Raw genomic sequence first — 21,567 nt, forward strand, 5'->3', positions numbered from 1 at the left:
GAGCTTTTCCAGATAAACACTCCCTTCCTTCTCCTGGCGAGGGCCCGGCTGCCAGACTCTTACAAGAAAAAGTGCTCGTGGAAGACTGGGTCCCTGCAGCCTGGAATGGTCTGAGTCTTCTGATGGCGTCGTCGGTGATCTTCAGGGATCAAAGAAATCTTGAGTTGGAGAAAGGTAAGCATTAGATGATTACTTGTGGCCATGGAGCCACCTAAGCCCGCAGGCTGACTCTGCACATCTCCAGTCAAAGGCTCCCCCAGCCTCTGCAGAGGACAAGGCTCGGGCAGAGTCCTCAGTCCGATGCTGGGGAAGAATGAGGAGCCTGGGCCTCCGGCATTGGAATCAGACACCAGCACAGGGCCTCGCAGTGGGTGGGACCAGAAAGGCAGTCACAGGCCCAGCCAGAGATGGGCCACAACTGGACCATCTCTGCTCCTCCTCCAAGCAGGGGGATTGCCTGCAAAGCACGGGCCTCCTCTCGTCTGAGTTCCCAGCAGCTGTGAGTGAGTGCTCCCTCCACAGGAGGCTCCAGGTTACTCTGCCGAGGCCCCCATCCCATGCTCTCGCCCTAGTGCCTTCATCCCCTGCCTCAGGCTCCCACCCTGCTCCAGACCAAGTCCTTGTCCACAGGGACCTCCGACCAGCCAGGGAGCTTCTGGAACAGTGCAGGGAAGTACATCAATCCCTGCCCCTGGCATCAAGGCTGCCATACTGTGGAGGTGTCTGGCCTTTGGCTCTGGCTAGGAGTAGCACCCCCAACACATGGGGCCTCCGTCTTCACTGCAAGGGCCCCACTTAGATGGAGCCACCGGCCCTCAGAAACACTCCCTCCACTCCTTCACTCAAACCTGGCCATGCTGCCTCTGGTCTGGGGGAGGAGAGGGGTGAAGGTGTTGCTTTTCATGAGAGGGCCTGGGGTTGTCTGTGCATTTCTACCATCCACATGCTCACCTGTGTGGATGACTGAGGTCACCCAGAAGATTCCCACTTTTGTGGGGAGCCCTAGGGACCAAGCCAGGCTAAGGGAAGGGGTCTGTCCTAGCTCAGGGCCCCACCCCTGGGCAAAATAAAGGCCTGCTGACCAAATGATGAGGTTACCTCAAATGGCCCCAGGCCCACAGAGGTACTGGGACCTTGGGACTCAGTCCAGTAGGACCTCTCACCACCCCCACCCCACCCATACCCACCTCCATTACATACCTTCACGTAGGGATCACAGGTGCCAGGCTTTTTGCTCATGAGGCCTTTGCCTTCCATGACTAAACAAGGAATTAAAATGTCGGGGTCAGAGGGTGGGAAAGATTGTTATCGGGCCCTTAATCTGCACGACCACCGTTGGATACTAATCCCTCTCCGGTCTAGTCCACTCCTGCCATCTCGCACACTCAGGCGGCGCCCTCACTGAGGCATTACAGGGCACACTCAGTCCCAATTCTTGCAGCTGGAAGGGAACATGCAATTCATTGAGTCCAAGCCCTCACTTATGTGAAAGACGAGGCTATGAGGGGGGGCCCAAAGACAGTAAGAAACTTGTCCAAAGTCACAGAGCAGTGGGATGACAGATCCATGCCTCTTGGCTCTGCAGGCCAGCGGTTCCTCCACCACAGACCACCTGCCAGGAACAGAGGGGCTGGGCTGGAGAGCTTGCCCTGCACTGCGGTGCGTGCTGTGGCTGACGGACAGTATAGCCTGCCAGGTAGAATGTGGCTCCTGAGGTAGACAAATCGGAGCATGGATCCCAGCCGGACCACGTACTAGCCACGTGAGCCAGAGCAAGAAGTTTCTCCTCTCTGAGAATGAGCTTGCCATTTTTTAAATGGGTTTGTGATAATCATGTCTGCTTCACAGGATAGTTGTGCTGATTAAATGAGACCATGTGTCCAAAGTGGTCAATAGATTGGCCAGCAAATTGGTAATTACTCAACAAATGTTTGTGAAAGAAAAGAATAACAAAGACAGGTAAGGGATTGGTGAGGGGTTCAGGCCTGGTCATGAAAGCAAGCATGGCCCATTTGTCTGCGTTCTGCAGAAATCGGCAGACCTGACAGAAGCTGAGCCTCTTTTCCAATTTCCCCTGTGCTCAGTTTTGATTAAGCCCTGGGGTTTGGCTCAGATGAAAGTCCTGCAGTCTGAGACATGAGGCCTGGGAAGCCAAAGAGGAAGGGGGCGGGGGGGCAGGCTGGTTGGGATTGAAGGCCTGAGACTGGGGAGAAGCCAAAGCAAACTGTGCAGGACAAATGAAGTGGTGGAGGCCAACACACATTTTGCAAAAACTGTTTGCACAGCTGGAGTCAGGATCTGGCGAGCAAAGAACCCCGCTCTGCTGGTCCTTGGGAACTTCACCTTGGATCCCCCAAGGCCAAGACCCCACCCCTGCTGGTCCAGGCTGCCTGGTATCCTAGTGACTGTCCCCTTGAGGGTGTGGTCCCTGAGGGCAGGATCCAGGCCAGATGAGCCCTGGCTCTCCCTGGCTCTCAAGGGATGCACTCCCATGCCGGGCAGATCACAGTGACACAGTGCAGCCAGGGCTGTGATGAGGTCACACAGGAGGAAGCAACAAAGTCAGCCCGGGCAGATAGGTCGGGCATGATTCCTAGGAGGGAAAACATGAGGGTAAATGAGCCTTCTTTCTGAGTCTTAATGACAATGAAGGCAGGCATAGGTCTTGCAAAATCAAAGAGAGATTTATTTTTCAAAAGGAGTTCCAAAAGAAGGCAGGCTGTTCCAGGCAGTAGGAACAGAGGGTGCAAAGGCACAGAAGCATTGGCAAGCATGATGCATTCAAGAGGGTTGCATGTCACTGAACTGAACAGGGGGTGGATGGTGCCTTTAGCAGCAAGAGTCAGGGAAGCTGGAGAGACAAGCAGGGCCTGCTGGGCCAAACAGAAAAGCCCAGGTAGAGGGGACCATAACAGAAGCTTGATAACTTATTTGTGTGCTGGATGGAAGGATGAACCAATGGGTAAACAGACAGGTAAAGTAAAAAGTCCTCTGGGTGGCACAGAGGACCTTCATCGCCTGGCCCTGGCTCACTCCTCTACCCCATCCCATGTGCCCCAGTCATTTTAAACAGTTCTTCAGATGAATCATGTTCTCTGTGACCCCTCTGTACTTGCCGCTCCCCCCCCACACACACACGGAATGCCTGGCCTTCCTGCTCCCTTCTGCCTGGCTCAGTCCTGTTCCTCCTTCAGGATAAACTGTGGGCATCACCCTCTTTGCCAAGTCTTCCCTGGCATCCTATCAGCACCGCCTAGACAGGGAGCAGTGCCTCGCTTTTGTGTCCCCACCCCCAAGCCCACAGCCAATGATCAATTATTATTTTTGGAGTGCACAGTTTCCTACCTTTTTTAACAAACACTAGAACAGAGCTTGCATGGTGGGCACTGGCCCAGGTGTGGTATTAATCCTAACTCCTTTCATCTTCACAACAGCCAATAAGACGGGGGGTGCTATTACTGCCATCTGACATATGAGAAAGCTGAGCTTGCCGAAAGTCGCTCAGCAGGAAAGCAGCAGAGAGGGAGGACTGGGAAGCTTTTCTGGGGCCCTGCTCCTCGGGGCTGAGGGTGACCTGGACGTGCCCAGGAGCAGCTCCAGCCGGCCAGGGAGAAAAGCCCCCTGTGTGGACTCCATCACATCAAGGGTGAGGCCAGGGGAGGGTCCTAGAAAGAGTGCCAAGTGAATGCCTACGTTTTTTCAATGGACGCATGGAAGGACACTGTACAAAGATGAGAAAAGAAGCCTTGGCCCAGGGTAACACCACCTCCAGGCAGGAGGCCGAGCGGCCCACCCCTTCCCTGGTGGACCTGGCGTGCAGCCATACTCACTGTGGAGCAGCAGAATCCGGGCCTGGGCATCGATGGACAGCTTCAGCTGACCTAAGGAAATAACAACAGGAGAATGACTCTGTCTCATCTCCTTGTAGGGGAAAAAATAGAGTCACGGTAATGAGAATGCTCTTTCGTGCATGTGAAGCTCTTCAAAGATTCACACATTCTCTGGGTAGGAAGGGAGCTCAGAAGCCACCTCACCATGTCAGAAGTCCTTCCCACAATACTCTGGCAGTGGTGCTCTAGCTTAGACTTACACCCCTCTGGGAATGGGAAACTCATTACTTTACAAGGTAGCCCAAAACAAAACATCAGGTCATCCTCACAGATCCCCAGTGGCCCTCCAGCATGGACAGAGGTGAGGACCACACTCTTCTTCCTCAGTGACAGGTTGAAGATCTTCTCTCAGTGCAAAAGATTCTTTCTGGAACCTCAAGAACCTGCTGAACTCAATCCACCCACTGAATATGCACTGGGGGGGGGCAAAGAAGGCGGGCAGGACCCCCCAGCCTGTAGCAACCTTACGCATCAACCAGAAAACCCTTGCATCAGCTCCACCCATGACAACCCTGTGTAGCAATCATCTGCTTCTGCTTGATCACCTCCAGTGATGAGAAGCTCATGTCCTGAAATGGGAGGCCTTTTGCTTTTGAGATAGCTCTGCTTGTTCAGTGCTCCACTTTATTGAGCCAAGAGTGGCCTCTCAGTGACTTTCATTGACTAGACCTCGTTCTGCAGTGTGGGATCCCTCCTCTAGACCAAAGTTTAAAATCCTTCCACCGTCCCTCATGGCACAGTGAGACATCCCTCATCACTCCGCTGTTCATCTTGGGCATATCCCGTGGAACTGGGGCGGTAACTGGGGCTTGTGCTCTGATGCTGGCTGGAGGAAGGCCAGGCAGGGTTTGGAGAACGGAAGGGAGGGAAGCTTCGTGTCTTCCACCTCTGGAGCCATCCACCAACCTCTGTGAGCTAGCAACCACTTGCTCCTCACTCTTGGGGATATTTAAGCTACAAGCCCTACGAATCCAGACTCCAACAAACCCTGGCTCATATCTCCACCGATCAGAGACCCCTGCTGCTCTCCTCCCCAGACACTGATCACAGAAGCCCATGAGGCCTGTCCTCTCTAGTTCCAGCACCAACTAATCTCCTCTTTCAGAGCCACAATGTCCATGGCTGCGACAAGGAGCTAATTACAGGGGTTGTCGCACTCTCCGAGGTGTGTGGGGATCAGATAACGCTGGAGGGGGAGGAGGTCCTTGGATGAAAGGCGCCAGGAGAATCCGTGGTATTATTAGCTCAAGGACTTGGCAACCACCACTCTGGGACTCCCTGGCGTGGAGAAACCTCCTATAAAAACCGTGTCTGATCCAGTGTGGGGCGGGAGGGGGAGGCTGGAAACGAACAGGGTCGAGCAGTCACTGGCTGGATCTCAGCTACCGAGGGGCACCTATGTTTATAACACAAAACATTTTTTTCCTGAAACCTTCCAACATAACAGGTCACTAATTCCCTATGACAAAAATTTGCCAGCACCTGCACCAAGTCCTGAGTGAGGAAGAGCAGATCTGAACAGCCTGGTGCCTGCTCCCGGGAGCTCACAACACAGGGGATAGACAAGGGACGGGCAAGGCCCCGGGTGGAACTGAAGAGGAGGATGGGCATGGGGTGAGGACCGACTCAGAAATCAGGTGAGTCTGCCTCTGTCCATGCAGCTGCCCTCCAGGCCCTGCCAAGCAGGTCCCTTCGGGAACAGCCAGCGTGCTCTACACCCTGTCACAGCAGAGAAACCAAACCCAGAAGCGCAGGCTCAATGCAGAACAGCCTCAACACAGGACACACCCTGCCCCAGTCCATCCTAGGGCTCATAGACAAGGGCGAGATGGAAAATGAGATGTTTCCTTCAGCCATGTCCATCCTCTGCATTCTCCTCGCTTACCCATTCCATCAAATGCCCGAGGCCCCTGAAGTCATCTTGCCCATCCTCCTCATTCGGTAGCCAAATAGACATGACCAATGATGGGAGGTGACTTGCCTTGGGCCCAGTGTGACCAGAGTGGGTGGAGCCAGAACTTGGAATAGAATTCTGCCCCAGCTCCAGCACCGTTTCTTGGGCCCCGGCCCATCTTCCAGGATACTCACAGCCTTCTAATGGCCCCACTGCATCTGCCAGTGTGACCCTGAGGTTCAGGGGCAGACAGAGTCATCAGGCATGGGACCATGTGCCACAGCTTTGCTCGAGAAGGTAAGAGAAAGCCAAAGAGAGGGCAGGCTCCAAGAAATGTACCCAAGTCTACAAAAATAAGTCACTAGCTGGTCTAGGCACCAGCTAATTGAGCCCCTCTCAAGCCCTCCAAATTTCTAGTGTTAGCAACAACTCCGCTTTCTCCCCAGGCCAAGAGTGTGGCCTATGAGCATACCCAGGAATGTTCAGGCTAAAAGGCTGGAAGTCATCCTCATCAGGGTGTTCAGGGGCCCTGGGAAGAGCGTGCCCCCCATTCTCATGGGGCTGCAGTTGGGCACCAACTCTGTCTGCCAAGGGTGGCAGTAATGGGTACCCAGAGAGGCTACAGGAATGTACCAGAGTCCTGGGGCACAGAGGCAAAGGAAAAATAGGCGGGGCCCCATATAGCGGGAAAAGATGAGAGTGGATGAAAGCGAGCTTCAAAAAGTGCTGAAAAGGCAAAGAACCCAAATTCTGCTGGGCACAGCATTTGGGGAGTCCAGACTCACTGAGCACTGAGGGAAGAAAGATATAGAAGCTGACTAAGGAAATTCAATGTGGCACACGGCCCTCATGGTAGAGGACCTCAAGAAGATGAATTCTGACTCTCAGGACACAGTCGGAAAGAGGCACACTCTAGAGTAAGTCCTAGAGAGAGGCCCTGCCACCCCTGGGTGTCCAGAGAATACATCTATGAGGGACTTGTCTGCCTAGCATAAAGTCGTCTCAAAACCCTATTCACTCCAAACGATTCCCATTTAAGAACTGTCATGTAGTTCCCTGGCTGGTGTGGCTCAGTGGATTGAGTGCAGGCCTGCCAACCAAAGGGTCGCAGGTTGGATTCCCAGTCTGGAGCACATGCCTGGGTTGCAGACCAGGTCCCCAGTAAGGGGAAATCGAGAGGCAACCACACACTGATGTTTCCCTCTCTTTCTCCCTCCCTTCCTGTCTCTAAAAATAAATAAAATCTTAAAAACAAATAAGCAAACAACAACAAAAAACCCTGCCCTGTGTTAAAAGGCACAGAAAAGGGGATAATTTGGGGGGATAATTTCAGGACAAATGTAAAAAGGAGGCTGGGTCTGTGTGCAACTGGCCAGCCCCTCCCTCCCTGCATTTGTGGAGACAAGCCTATACCTTGAGTTGTGTTTGCAGGAAGGAGGGAGGGAGCCTAGCCAGCTGCCAGGCACCCCTCTCTCCATGAACCCCCCCAACCAAACAGCCGCCTGATTAAGGCTCTGAAAGGGCCGTGCGTATTCATCGATTGCGCTTTCTGCCCTCTAAGGGGGAAAGGGTAGCAAGGCTGCCGTGGTGTGGGGAACTGGAGCCACGTGGCTTCTGGGATGTAGCCCTGGAGAACTTCACGTGTCTGTTGTTTTGAAGAGGGGGAATCTTGAGTTCCATTAGAGGAGCAGCCCTGGCTTTTGATGGTGCCCGCTGGCAGAAAGGGACCCGCAGAGCAAAAGCGAGCAGGCGGCTGCTTGCGGTGGAATAGAAATCAGGATGGGTCAGTTCGACCACTTCCACCCGACTCCCCGCTTCCTTCGAAACCTGGCATTCCTGTGGTTCCCCCAGCGGTTGCTCCTTTCGGGGGCAGATTGCTCTGGCCAGGCCAGGTCCGCTAACATCTTGACTGCAACCCCCACGAGTGATCCTGACCAGAATCCACCCAGCTAAGCCATTCGCAAATTCCTGAATCACAGAAACAGGGAGATAATAAATGCGTGGGTTTTTTAAAGCCAACAGATAGTGGGATAATTTGTTAGGAAGCAACAGATAACTAATATAAACCCACGTTGCCTCCATGGTTCGGCAACATCATTCTGATCTCGATTCTGAGGCAATTTTTCAATTTTAGAATTTGTCCAGAAAATACAGTTTTAGGAGACTTTTTGGTTTTGGTTTTCTTAATAATAAAACACTTTGATGTATAACCCATGACAACAGACAACAGTCTGAGGGAAGAGGGAAGAAGGAGAGGGGCCGGAAGGAGGGGGATAAAGAGAGAAAAATGGGAACAGGAACATCTGCAACAGGGTCGACAGTAAAAATTTTAATACTAAAATAGTAAAGACTTTTCATAGATTTAAAGTATACTATTTGTTACCACTACGACTGCAAAATCTGAAATTGTCCCGTATTAACCCCAGGACATCCCAGCACACTCAGGAAAACGCTTCACCTGTAGAAGAAAAGGTGTTCTTTCTTTTTAAAGAACAGTGTTCTTTTTTTTAAAGATTTTATTTATTTATTTTTAGAGAGAGGGGAGGGGAGGGAGAAACAGAGGTAAAGAAACATCAATGTGTGAGAGATACATCGACTCATCAGTTGCCTCTCACATGCCCCAAACTGGTGACCTGGCCCACAACCTAGGCATGTGCCCTGACTGGGAGTCGAACTGGTGACCTTTCAAGTTTTCAAGCTGGCACTTAATCCACTGAGCCACATCAGCCAGAGCCAAACGGTTTTCTTTTGTATAGATTTGTGTATAATACTATAATATATAAAAATGCACATTACTCTGCCTTTCACAATTTTCCTCTAGATTTTAATTTTTAATCACATATACAGTCATATCATTTTAATTCCAAATTGTCAGTTTTACCACATTTTATCAATTACTCAGCATCCTTATTATTTTTATTACAGACTTTTTTCCATAGTCAAGTGTTATTTTATAATGATGAGTGTCTGTTATGTGCTTGTAGATAGATTTAAGTCACACAATGAAGTCAATAATTCCTTCATTATTACATATTTGTGGCATTTTTTTCACTGTCAAAGTTTCCCAAGTTTAATATGGAAAACACAAGAGAGAAAGCATGGAACTTCTGGTCAAGATGGCAGGTATAAGCAGACATGGCTCACCTCCTCGCACAACCACATCAAAATTACAACTAAAATATAAAACAATCATCACTCAGAACTGTCAGAAAACAAGTTGAATGAAAGTGTGGCAACTACAGAATTCAAGAAACCACATCCATCCAGACTGGTAGGAGGGGCACAAATATGGAATGGCTGGTCCCACACCCACATGTGGTAGATAAAAATTCAGGAGGAGCATCTCAGGAGTGAGGAGTCCTGCCCCACACCAGACCCCAAAGCCCAGGGTTCCAGTGCTAAGAAGATAAGTTCCCACAAGCTGTGGCTGCAAAAACCAGCGGGGATTGATTGAGTCGGTGGAAGAAACTGCTGGAGCCACAAGTAGTTCCTCTTAAAGAACCCACACGTGGACTCACCTACTCAGACTCACTCCCTCTGACCTCCGGCACCAGTGTAGTAGCTTGAAAGGCACCAGTGGTGTACAAGGAGAGACTGAAGTGTCTGGCAACAAGGCAAGCAAAGGTCATTGTCCCTTTGCTAAACCCTACCCCCACAGAGCCAGCAAGTGGGTACCATGTCTGAGAATCCATCAACCTGGCTAACCCTGTTTGACTTGCCTTGGAGATCCCCAGAGACTCTTCCTACCCAACTTACTGGCCCACCCAAGCTGCATTTCCATATCAATGGCTGATCTTGGCTCATGCTTCACAATTACCTAAATCCTCTCAAACAAGTAACAGCTGGCCTCTGTGAGCCCCAGGCCAAGCACTAGTAGCAGTCAGCCTAGATTCTCAGCTTGGCTTCTCCTGGGAATCTCTAAGCCCAGCACAAGTAGCAACAATCTCAGATTGCTTTATAGCTCAAGCAGGGTTCCCAGGGAAAAACACTGGTGGGGGGCTGACCTTGGCCTGTACCACCTGGGAAACCCCAGGGCCAGCATACCCAGGGGACAGCTACAGACCACATCGGAGCACCACCACCCTGCCCCTGCACAGCTGATCCTCCATGGAGGGTGGAGGGTGGTGGTCAGTGGTCATAGGCAGTCCATGCAGCTGACTAGCCTGGGTAAATTCCTCCCATTGATCTGCTAATAGCAACCAAGGCTCATCTACAAGAGGAAGGTGCACCCAGACAAAGGATGTACCTCACATATCCAGCTTGGGTGATAGGGAAGGCTACGCCACTGGACCCTATAGGACACCTACTACATTAAAGTATACTACCATGACATAGCGTCAAAGCAGCTCTACGTAATACACAGAAACAAACACAGGGAGGCTGCCAAAATGAAGAAAAAGAGAAACATGGCCCAAATGAAAGAACAAGTCAAAACTCCAGAAAAAGAGCTAAACAAAATGTAGATAAGCAATCTATCAGATGCAGAGTTCAAAACTGGTTATAAGGATGCTCAAAGAACTTAATGAGGACCTCAACAGCATAAAAAAGATGCAGTCAGAAATGAAATACACACTAATGGAAAAGAAAAACAATTTACAGGGAAACAACAGTAGAGTGGACAAAGCTGAGAATCAAATCAATGATATGGAACATAAGGAAGCAAAAAACAACCAATCAGAACAATAAGAAGAAAAAAGAATACAAAAAATTAGGGTAGTATAAGCAGCCTCTGGAACAACTTCAAGAGGTCCAACATTTGCATAATAGGGGTGCCAGTGTTGGGAGCCATACTGCCTAGTTTCAGCGACTGTAGTCTCTTGTCCCACAGCTAGAGTTGAATAAAAAGGCCTTGGGGACATGACCCACTAAGGAGACAGAACATTTCCTCCTGGCAGGAACATAGCCCCTGCCTCACTTACTTCCCCCTGCTTGGTCTGGGCAGATGACTAGTTAGCCAGTCATGGGTAAGACTCTGAAGGAGGGGCAACCTAAGACAGGCACAGTCAAAATGGGCCATCAGGGAAGGACTTAGGGGTCTTCTTCAGAGAAGAGGCAGAAAGAACCTCACCTCTTGGCCTTGTCATAGCCTGAGTCCTCAGTCTTTCTGTAAATCCTCCTAGTCTGTTGGCTGCTTTGCTCTCCCCATCTGACTTAACCTGGTAACTATGCCAGAGGCAGCTGCAACCTTGTACTGGAACACATGGCTCCTGGGGGTAAAAGTGGCCAGAGTAAGAATACACATTGTATCCTTTGAAGCTTGCTCTGCTTTGTTTTGCATGGCTCTGTTGATATAAACTGGATGTTTAAGTTCAAGGCATAAGGAGTAAACTCCTTATCTCATGAAACATGTCTTAGAGACCTTCTGGTGTTAGTATGACTAGCAGACCCTGACCTATGACAAATATCTGTGTTCCTTCAATTGTTATCTATAGATAATACCATTTTTATATGACTATAGCCTTTTGACATTGATTGATGAGCTATCCATGTATACACTTATTCACACCATTCCCAATAAAAGCTGTCTGGGAGAAGGGCTCAGGGCATTCTCCACTAAAGGGAATCATCACCCCTTTCCTGCCAGAACAACAAGATTATGTCCAGGATGATTTATTTTCTCATCCATGGCGAATGGGAGGAGCTCTGCTGGATGGAGTTCCTCCCACATGCCAGAAGGAGAAGAGAAAGAGCAAGAAATTGGAAATCTAACTGAAAATATAGTGAAAGAAAACTTCTCTAATTTGGTGAAGAAAATAGACATGCAAGTCCAGGAAGCATAGAGAGTCCAAACAAGATGGATGCAAGAAGGCCCACTCCAAGACACATCATAATTAAAATGCCAAAGATAAAAGATAAAGAGAGAATTATAAAAGCAGCAAGAGAAGTTAGTTACCTACAGGGGAGTTCCCATAAGATTGTCAGCTGATTTCTCAAAAGAAACTTTGCAGGGTAGAAGGGATTGGCAAGAAATATTCAGTCATGAATATCAGGGACCTACAGCCAAGATTGCTGTACCTAGCAGAGTTATCATTTAGAATCAGAGGGCAGATAAAGAGCTTCCCAAACAAGAAAAAACTAAGAGTTTATCATCACCAAACCATTATTATATGAAATATTAAAGGGACTTATTTGAGAAAAAGAAGATCAAAACTATGAAGAATAAAACGGCAACAAATACAAATCTATCAAAAATTGAATCTAAAAAACAACTAAGCAAACAAGAACAGAGACAGAATCCTGGATACAGATAGTGTTTTGATGGTTGCCAGATGGGAGGAGATAGGGGGAAATGGGTAAAGTGGTGAGGGGATAAAGAAGTACAAATAGGTAGTTGCAGAATAGCCATGGGGATGTAAAGTACAGTATAGAAAATGGAGTAGACAAAGATATTATACCATGCCCCATGGACATGAACAATGATGGGGGAATTGTCTGAGGAAGTGGGTGTGCTAGGTAGAGGGGAGCAAAAGGGGGAAAATCAGGACAACTGTAAAAGCATAATCAATAAACTATAATTTTTAAAAGCATGGAACTATGAGCAAAGCATGAGTTTTGGAGTTAGACCTGGTTTGAATCCAGACCCATCATTGATGATTCTTAATCACTACATATTCATTGCCTCATCTGTACAACGGAAAGAATAATAATAATACAGTTCTAATAGGTTTGTTGTAAAACTGAGAACTAGTATATCTGAAGCACCTGGCAAATAGAAGGCACTCCCACTGAAATGATGGATGGAAGGAAGGAAGGAAGGAAGGAAGGAAGGAAGGAAGGAAGGAAGGAAGGAAGGAAGGAAGGAAGGAAGGAAGGAAGGAAGGAAGGAAGGAAGGAAGGAAGAAGGGAAGGAGGAAGGAGAGAAAAAGAAAAACAACTCAGACATATTAGAAAACATATGAAGGGTAGTTCTATTTTTGGAATGACAGACCCACTGAGGACATCTAGAAAAACTAGACAAAATATTTAAAAGCAGCTTCTTGAAGATGCAACAAGATAGAGAAGAACTACAAAGCAAGATCTGGAGGAATGGTGGTCTGTGGCATTAAGCTTAATGATTTCCTGAACTAATTTTCTCGAGTTTTCAAATTCCAGAGAGGTGACTAAAAGGCTGAGAAGCTGGTCAGTTTCTCTCTGCCCCTTGGGACTGGAGGATTAGGAAGGAGTTAGAGATTAGGGCCTACACAGGAGCAGGTCCTTCTGAGCCCCAACCTTTTCAATGGAACCCTAAAGGGTTGCTCCTTAGGAATAGAGTTATCCATGATGAGACACAGTTTCTCAAGGGACTGCAGCTCAAGTCCAAACAATCTCAGTCCTTAACATTCAATTAAGATTATTCCAGATTGCTAGTGACCTCAAGCACCTGACAGAAGTACATAAAGAGCTTTTTGAAGGAAGATAGCATCCCAGGTCTGCAGTAAGAAGAAAAACAGCAACTCTGTATCTACCATTTATAATAGACACAGCATATCAAAAATGCAAAGAAACAGAAAGATTGAAAGAAATAGGATAGAAAAAGATCTGCCAAGCAATTATGAACCAAAAGAAAGCTGGGTGGCTATGTTAATGTCAGTAAAAGTAGAATTTCTCTCCAGTAGAAGTAAAAAAGAAGATTTCATAACCATAAAAGAATTCATAATAATAAAAGCCTCAATTCACCAGAAAGATATTTCTAAATTTGTGTGCTCTTAATATTTCTCCAAAATATATAAAGAAAAAACTGACAGAACTATAATGAAAAATAGACAAATTTACAAATATAATAGGAATTTTAACATACTTCTCTTGGTGACTGGTAAAATAAATGGGGAAAAATCAGCAAGAAACTAGAATATTTGAACAACATAACTAGTAAACTTGACCTAAATCTGACATCTACAAAGAAACCTGCACCCAGCCATTGCAGATCCCTTCAAGTACACACAGAATATGACTATGAAAATTAAAAAATATTTTGAACTGAATGATAAAAAGAAAAAAGCCACCTATCAATCATGAGGCTTCTGTGTCTAGAACAGATAAGGGACTTGTGTCTAAAATATATAAAAAACTCTTAAAATTCAACAATAAGAAGACAAATAGCCTAATTTAAAAATGGGCAAAGGATCTCAATAGACCTTTCTCCAAAGAAGATATACAAATTACCAATAAGCATGTGAAAACTGTTCAATATCACTGATCATCAGGGAATGCAAATCGAAATCACAAGGAGATAACACTTCACCCCCACAGGATGGCTAGAATCAAAATCAGACAATAGTAAGTGTTGGTAAAATTCAAAACCCTCATACGCTGCTGATGGAAATGTAAAATGGTACATTTCCTCAAAGAGTTAAACTTCGTGTTACTATTTGATCTAGAAATTCTACTCCTAGGTATGTACCCAAGAGAATTGAAAACATTTGTCCACACAAAATCTTGTCCATGAATGTTCATAGCAGAGCATTATTCTTAACAGCCAAAGTACAAAAACAACCCAAGTGTTCGTCACCTTAATGAATGAATAAGTGAAATGTGGTTTATCCATAGAATGGAATGTTATTCAAACATAAAAAATGAATAAACTGCTCACACATGCTACAACATGAGTGGACCTTAAAAACATTGCACCGAGTGAAAGAAGCCACTCATAAAAAAAAAAAACACACGTGATTCCATTTGTATGGATTCCAAGTGTCCAGAATGGGCACATCTATAGATGCAGAAAGTAGATTGGTGATTGGCTAGGACTGGCCGAGAGGGGGACTGGACACAAGGGGTAATAAGCTGAACAGTACAATGTTTCCTTTTGAAAAGATAAAAACGTTCTAAATCTGACTGTGATAATGGTTACACAACTCTGTGACTATACCAAAACCATTTCATTGCACACTTTAAATTAAGTTACTCGTATGTATGTAAGTTATATCTCCATAAAGCTATTGGGGTTTTAGCACTTATACACACCTGTGATGACTTCTTCAAATGACATTATTTCTCATAAATAAAAATCCCTCTGGAGTAGATGGGTTCTAACCCCAGTCTACAGATACTTCCCTCCACCACCACCAAAGCCAGGTCACCCCCTTAGAAGGCAGCGTATGGCCACCTAATGTTACTTGAACATGCCCCCGTTTGGGGGACAAGCGTTTGTGCTCATGTGTGTCCACGCACACAATATATAGATAAACCACAACTTGTACCCTCAAGGACTCTCCCTGAAAAGAATTCTGGTCAAAACAATTTGTCTCTATAGTGCCAGAGATGCTGGAAACTGAGCTTCCTTTAAATGTTTGTGCTCAGGAAACTAACAGCTAGGCAGTACCTTCATCTGGTTCTTCCAGGGCAAAGCCCGTTGCTGAAGGCCGGGAGCTCCCTCTATGCTAGATAAAGACCAATGAACTGAAGAAAACTTAGCAAAGACCTTCCTGCTAAAGGAGTCTAAGTTGGTGACCAAAAATGGCTCCCGATCCATAGCTTCCAAACCTAGCTGATTGCCATAATACTTCTGTGGCTTCTTAAATTATCGATTCTTGGGCTTTGCCCTAGACCTATTAAACAGGGATTTCTGGGAGAAGATCCTAGGAATCTGTGTTGTAGTTTTTTTAAAGACTTTATTTATTTTTAGAGATGGGAAGAGAGGGAGAAAGGAGAGAAACATCAATGTGTGGTTGCACCCCTACTGGGGACCTGGCCTAAAACCCAGGCATGTGCCCTGACTGGGAATCAAACCTGTGACCCTTTGATTTGAAGGCCAGAGTTCAATCCACTGAGCCACACCAGCCAGGGCTATGTTTTGTTTTGTTTTGTTTTGTTTTGTTTTGTTTTGTTTTGTTTTTTAACAAGCTCCCCAAGTACAGTACTTCTGATAGTTGGCCAGATTAGTAGCCACTATAAGAATCTTCATTCATGAGCAGACAAGCAAAGATCACTCAACATATAAAGAAAGTCAAGCCGCCTGGAAAAACATGGCTTTTGTCAAGGAAACAGTTAATTGAGGAAATGGCAGAGAACTTTTCCAGTGTCATCAGTGTCCTTGGAGAGATCTGAGAGGAGGCTGTATATGAAGGGCAAGAGGCTCCCCACCCCACCAAGTCCCTGCCTGCCTGCTGCACACAGGATCAAGCAGCAGCCTTCCCTGATACTCATCCCACCCGGCCCTGGGGCCTTGGCTGGGTAGGGCATCCTCCTGCTGGGCTAGACCCTCTCCTACTGCCTAGATCCAGCTGGGAGGTTAATTCAGTAGAAGCTTGCGAACTGATGCAAGTAAATAGTCCCATTGTACCAGTAAGGAAAGGAAATGAGTTGCAGAACTGTATTTACAACATGATCTCAATTTTGTTAAAATTAGACACAACATTCCCCATACACACAGAAATAAGTCTGGAAGAATGTAACCCAGACTGTTAACAATGGTCTTTTCTGGGGAGTCAGATTACAGGTGATTCTTTTCACTAAGGTTTCAATAATGAATACATCTTACCATGATAATACAGAAGACAAAACAATGAAACATGTTTTCATCAGGACACGGCTCAAGTAACAGAGCCTTGCAGCCCTCTGACACTCTTTTGACCACTCCAGTGCCACCAGCTCTGATCATCCTGCACACCCCCCTTGTCTGGTACAGGCCCACATCCCAGAGGCATTAACAGGGTTTGCCTCCAAGTGTAGGAAGAACTAAGCGAAATAGTGCAGGTAAAGCATTTGCACAAGGCATGACACATGGTAAGTGCTCAACAAACGGTGGCTAGTAAGTTATTCTCATTATCCCCTACCAAGGGGACCAATGAAGTCCAGCATGCCAGACCACAGGCCACTTCCAGGGCCAGGGCATGCTTCTCCATCACCTCCTCTGCCCCTAGGGAGAAACGCAGGCTGAGAAGAGCAGAGGACTGACAGAGGCAGCCAGAGAATACGAGAGCGGGAACCCAGGAAGGGCCTGGCTCCTTGGGTGCTCTGTCCTTGAATTCTGAGCAAAGTCCAGTCATGTGGCCGTAACTGCCCCAACCCTAAAGAAAACAGTATAAGAGTTGAAAAAAATTATACCAGACAGATTGACTCAGAAAGCTTGAACCCCGGTACCAACTCTGACACTGGCTCACTGGAAGACCTTCTCTCTGGATCTCAAGACTTCATAGAGGAAATACAACAGCCCCCCACCCCCCAGCCCCCACAGGTAGTTGCAGAGCCAATGAGAAAACCAAAAGAAAGCTGTGAAGGGCTGTATTCTAGGACAGGACTGGTATCTTCACAATAGCTACGTGGAAGGCTAGGTTAGTCCAGGCGGTGGGGCAGCTGCTGCTCAGCTTTGTGGGGCGGGGGAGGGAGCTGGGGAGCAGGAGCCTGCTGCCCATTTCTTTCCGGCTCAGGCCCCCAGGGCAGCACTGTGCACCTCAGGAGCCTGGTCACTCCTGGAGGAGATGGTTCTCCCACCTCCGCTGCAGGTCAGCTCTCCACCAGAGCAGTCACCCTGTGGCTTCCCAGGTGAGCCCACAAGGAGCCAACGGCACCTGGGCTGACCTGGCAGCTGCCTTGTCTTTGTGCCAAAGGAAAGGAAATGTAGTAACAAGGCCTTGATTAAACCCTGAGCTGCTTGCTAATGGGAAACTCATCTGAAAGATTAACTGGGGCAGGATTATTCCAGCCAAGTGAGGCAGAACCAAATGCACTTGGCACCAGTGGCCAGGCAGCAGGTGGTGCCCAGCAGCTTGCTCGGCCTGAGCCTGTTCCTGGGGCTACCCTAGGGGGAAGGGGCCAGAGAAGCTGTCCCAAACGTTAGGATCCGCTGTGCCCAGCCTCACCTAGCACCATGTGGGCACCCTATCTGGGCCCTGAGAGCAAGGGACAGCGGCCCTGGCAGGTAGTCGCAGCGGGCACTTACCAAAGGTGGTGAGGTAGAAGGACAAGCCGGGATGGACACGCCGGCTTGCGAGGGAGACGCGGTGCCGGGAGTGCTCCATGGCCGCCCCACTCTGAGCCCGTCGGAGAGCCTGTAACCCGAGGCGTCTGTGTTGCTCCGCCGTAACCGAGGCAGCAGGTTGTGGCTCAGAGGCGGGAGCCCGAGGCCGGCTTAAGCGAGCGTTTGAACCGGCTGGCGCGCCAGGCCCTGATTGGCTCCTGCGGGTTTGAATGGAGAGGTTTCCACCTGACCGAGCAGACGCCGGTTCTGAGGCAGCGAAGCAGTGGCGTCCCAACTGCGAGAGCAGCCACCGAGGCCTGGGTGGCAGTCGTCCCCAGAAGGCTGCAGGACGGGCAGCCAGGGCTCCTGGCTGTAGGACCACTCCAGACTGAAGGGCCACCCCCAGGAGAGGCGTGGCCCCTGGGCTACCCACCGGACCACACTTGGCCTGCTCGTCCAGTTCCCCCAGGCCAGCAATTAGCCAGGTTTATAACATGCTTTGAAGCCCAGACCTGTAATCACTGGACCTGAGCAAGGGCAAAGGAGCACCCTCCTGGCCCAGGGGGCTTTGAGAAAGTGTCCCTTGCATGGGCCCACCCACCAGGCTGCAACCCCATCCCAAACCCTGCCCTCTCCATCTCCCTCCCCAGCCTCCTCTTGGATGAGAACAGTCTGGCGCAGGTCCAGACTGGAGCAGCTTGCTCCAGCCAGCCTTATGGTCCCCCATCAGCAGCCTGGTGCCTGGGGACAGGAAGACAGGCTCCCAGCATCTACGGGGACAGAAATGAACAGTACGCAGAGAGAGTAAGTGCTTTCACTCTCCAGAGCCTGGTGAAAGGAGGCAGAGCTGGAAGGAAGGTCAACTCCCTCACCGCTTCGCTGGTGGGAATGCCTCCTGGGAGCAGTTCTGCACGGGACACCTCCTCTGCAGAGCTCTGGCTATTGCTGCCCGGGGAGGGAAAGCGGCCGGTCTTACTGAAGTCTAAAAATGGGAAGTGTCAGAAGTTTCCAAACGGTATTTGTGGCTCACTGGTCCACTCAGGCCAGGGTTGCGGAATATGAGAGAGAATGGGGGGAGAAAATTTACACACGTCTTCTCATTTAATCTTCACAGTAAACCTTCACAGCATTGGCCCCAGTTTACCAGGAATACATCTGAACCTTGGGCAGAGAGAGTGGGTAGCTTGTCCAAGGCTGGCAGAGCTGAAGTTTGAACCCAGGTCCACCTGCCCCCAAGACTATCCTCCTTCTGTTCTTCCTTGGCCTTCATACCTGCCCCATAGCCAACAGCAAGTAGAGGGAGCAGACCTGCTTTTTTGATGCAGGTAAGGACACTAGACGTCACAGGGCCAGCTGGCCACCACAGGGAGCAGAAACTGGAGAAGGAGCCCTGAAATCTGCAAGCTAGTGGTCAAGTGCAAATGAGTCACATACAGGCCAGTGAACTGTTTGAATCCAGGCGCTTCGAGAGGATTCACCCTGCCCTGATCTTTCCAGAGCCCCACAGCATGAGCAGTGCCCTTGGCAGGGGCAAGCCAACTCCTCTGGCCCCAACCCAGTGGCAGATGGACTTCCTGCGCCCTAGATTGAGTGGGCCTGATCCTCCTCCTAGCTGGGGAAGTACGAGTCCAAGCATCCTTTCTGCACAGGGAGGTATCCTGGATCTGCCACTCCGTCCAGCCAGGGAAAGTGGACATCTTTAGGCTCACACCACAGGATGCAGACAGCACACTGAGGCTGGAGGTGCTGTAGACCTGCAGGAGCAAACTGGGAGCACAGTTAGGCATGGCCTGAGGATGCCCCTTGAGAGGGAGCATTCTCTCCTAGTAGGAATTAGGAGGTCCACTGGGAAGGGAAGACTGGTGTGCCCAAGGTGACAGTGTCTCCCTTCACAGCTCTGCCAGGGACCACTGTATAGCCCACACCAGGGAAGACCCCCTTGGACTCAGGAAGCTGGGAGCAACCTGCAGATGTACCCTCAGGAAGGGGGGACCCAGCAGGAGAGCTGGGCAGAGTTGTACTATCTGTATATGGCCTTAGGGAAAAAAGACTGAGGACCACACTGGGTACCTCACCCCCACTCAGGACAAAGGTCCCACTGCTTTGCAATTTCCCTCCCAACTCGTTCTGCCTCATTCAGCAACTAACCTATTTAGTGGGAAGACCCCAATGCCACTCTGATCCCAATCTGACCTCTGTGGCGGCGCCACCTTCACCAGCTTTACCACCAACATTAAAGCCCCTTGCTTAGTAGAACACTGAAAGCTTCCTTCTCTTAAAGGGGCAGGTCACTCTTTTCTCAGGACAAAAGTCAGTGGGAGCCTGGGTAGTGCCATTGCAGGAGAGACTAGTCCTATTGACTCATACTGCTGTCCACAGGGGACATCCAGAAAGAGTCACAGCCATGGCCCTGCTTTCCCCAACGAGGCAGAGGAGCTTGAGGACCAAGCCTGGCTTTCTGACTACCCTGAGCACTCTAGCACCCTCTGACCATAAACCTCAGTATCTCCTTTACACCTCACACCCCTCACACATGCATAAGCGTATGACACACACACAGTACAAACACGCGCTGCACACATACCCTGTGACACTTTCCATATACAAGCACAATGCGCCATATACATAACATACCTTCTACATACACAAATGCCACATACACACAAATAAACACATACCACACACTATACATGTATCTACGCACATACACAAGCACATAGACACATAACATAGCACACAGGCAAACACAAAAAAACACACTTGAATACATTCCATAGATACACCACCTTCACATGCAAAGATTGATTACAGGCATTTTTAAGACTGCCTCTGCATCTAGAAGAATAATGACTAATTGGGTTTCGAGGGAGGGGACAAACGGGATTTATTTAGGTGCATTTTCACCTTAGCTATTAAGGAATCTTAGTGCCATTAAGATGTCATCTGGCCCAACAGCCAAACAAATTTTGAAAAACAGCAACAGCCCTGGCTGGCATGGCGCGGTTGGTTGGAGTGCCGTCCTCCAGTTACTGAAAGGACACAAAGTGGGCAAGTGCGAAAGGGCAGCCAGTCGCTGTTTCTCTCTCACATGGATGATCGATCCCTCCTGCTCCTTCTCTTCCCTCCCTCTCTCTGTCTCCCCTTCCTCCCTCCTTGGAAGCAATAAAAAAGAGGAACAGTAACAAAGGGGACCAGGACTACCAGTCGCAGAACAGCATTACAATAATGCAGCACCAAAAAGACGGCAAACGGACCGACGGGGCAGAACGGAACGTTCAAGGAAAAGGATTTTAAACTAAAGGTTTGTTTCAAAAAGTTAGAAGAGGACGAGGAACAAACTAATTCATATGAGAATCTTAAAGGGAACTAATAAAAGTTGAATGTGTGTATGTGTGTGTGTGTGTGTGTGTGTGTAAACAGACTTCAACAATGAAACCAAAGCTTGGTTCTTAATAAAACACACGCACACAATAAAATAGAGCTCTGGCCAAACAAACTATAAATACACAAGTTTAGGAAAAAGAAAGCTACCCAACATAGCAAGGTAATTATTTAAATTATAAGATAAAACCATTGCAACCTTATTTATGAATTTGAGGATCTGGAGTGGGGGGAATGGAGGATTTTCTAGAAAGAATTAATTATTAAAATTGACACAAGAGTTTGAAATTTTTAATAGCTCACTAACCATAGAAAAAAATACAAAGGGAAATAAAAACTCTACCTGACAAAATCATGGAAGACCCAGGTAGTTTTAGGGGCCAATTCTATCAGACCTTCAAGAAACAAATAATGCCAGTGTAATTTAAACTCTTTTATAACTAGAAAGAAAATATGAAAAAAAATTGTCAGTGCTAGGTATATCTAGGCAAAGACTAAAACCAGATAAGGTTAGCAATAGAAAA

The 21,567-nt window shown here is 48.3% G+C and overlaps 1 protein-coding gene across 2 annotated transcripts in view; it reads right to left on the reverse strand.

Moving 5' to 3' along the window:
• Positions 1 to 17,755, reverse strand: part of RGS3 (regulator of G protein signaling 3) — a 116,585-nt gene extending 98,830 nt beyond the window's left edge. For both annotated transcript variants that reach the window (XM_053656187.1, XM_037139494.2), the window contains exons 1-4: positions 17,645 to 17,755; positions 3,831 to 3,881; positions 1,201 to 1,259; positions 64 to 158 (exon numbers count right to left, since the gene is read on the reverse strand). In XM_053656187.1, the coding sequence (XP_053512162.1) occupies positions 64 to 158; positions 1,201 to 1,259; positions 3,831 to 3,881; positions 17,645 to 17,723 (284 nt within the window). In that variant the 5' untranslated portion in view covers positions 17,724 to 17,755. The remainder of the gene's footprint in view (positions 1 to 63; positions 159 to 1,200; positions 1,260 to 3,830; positions 3,882 to 17,644) is intronic.
• Positions 17,756 to 21,567: the final 3,812 nt, after the last annotated feature.

The sequence above is a fragment of the Artibeus jamaicensis genome, unplaced genomic scaffold (assembly GCF_021234435.1).
Source record: "Artibeus jamaicensis isolate MK-2021 breed Jamaican fruit bat unplaced genomic scaffold, CSHL_Jam_final scaffold_1964, whole genome shotgun sequence".
NCBI lineage: Eukaryota > Metazoa > Chordata > Mammalia > Chiroptera > Phyllostomidae > Artibeus > Artibeus jamaicensis.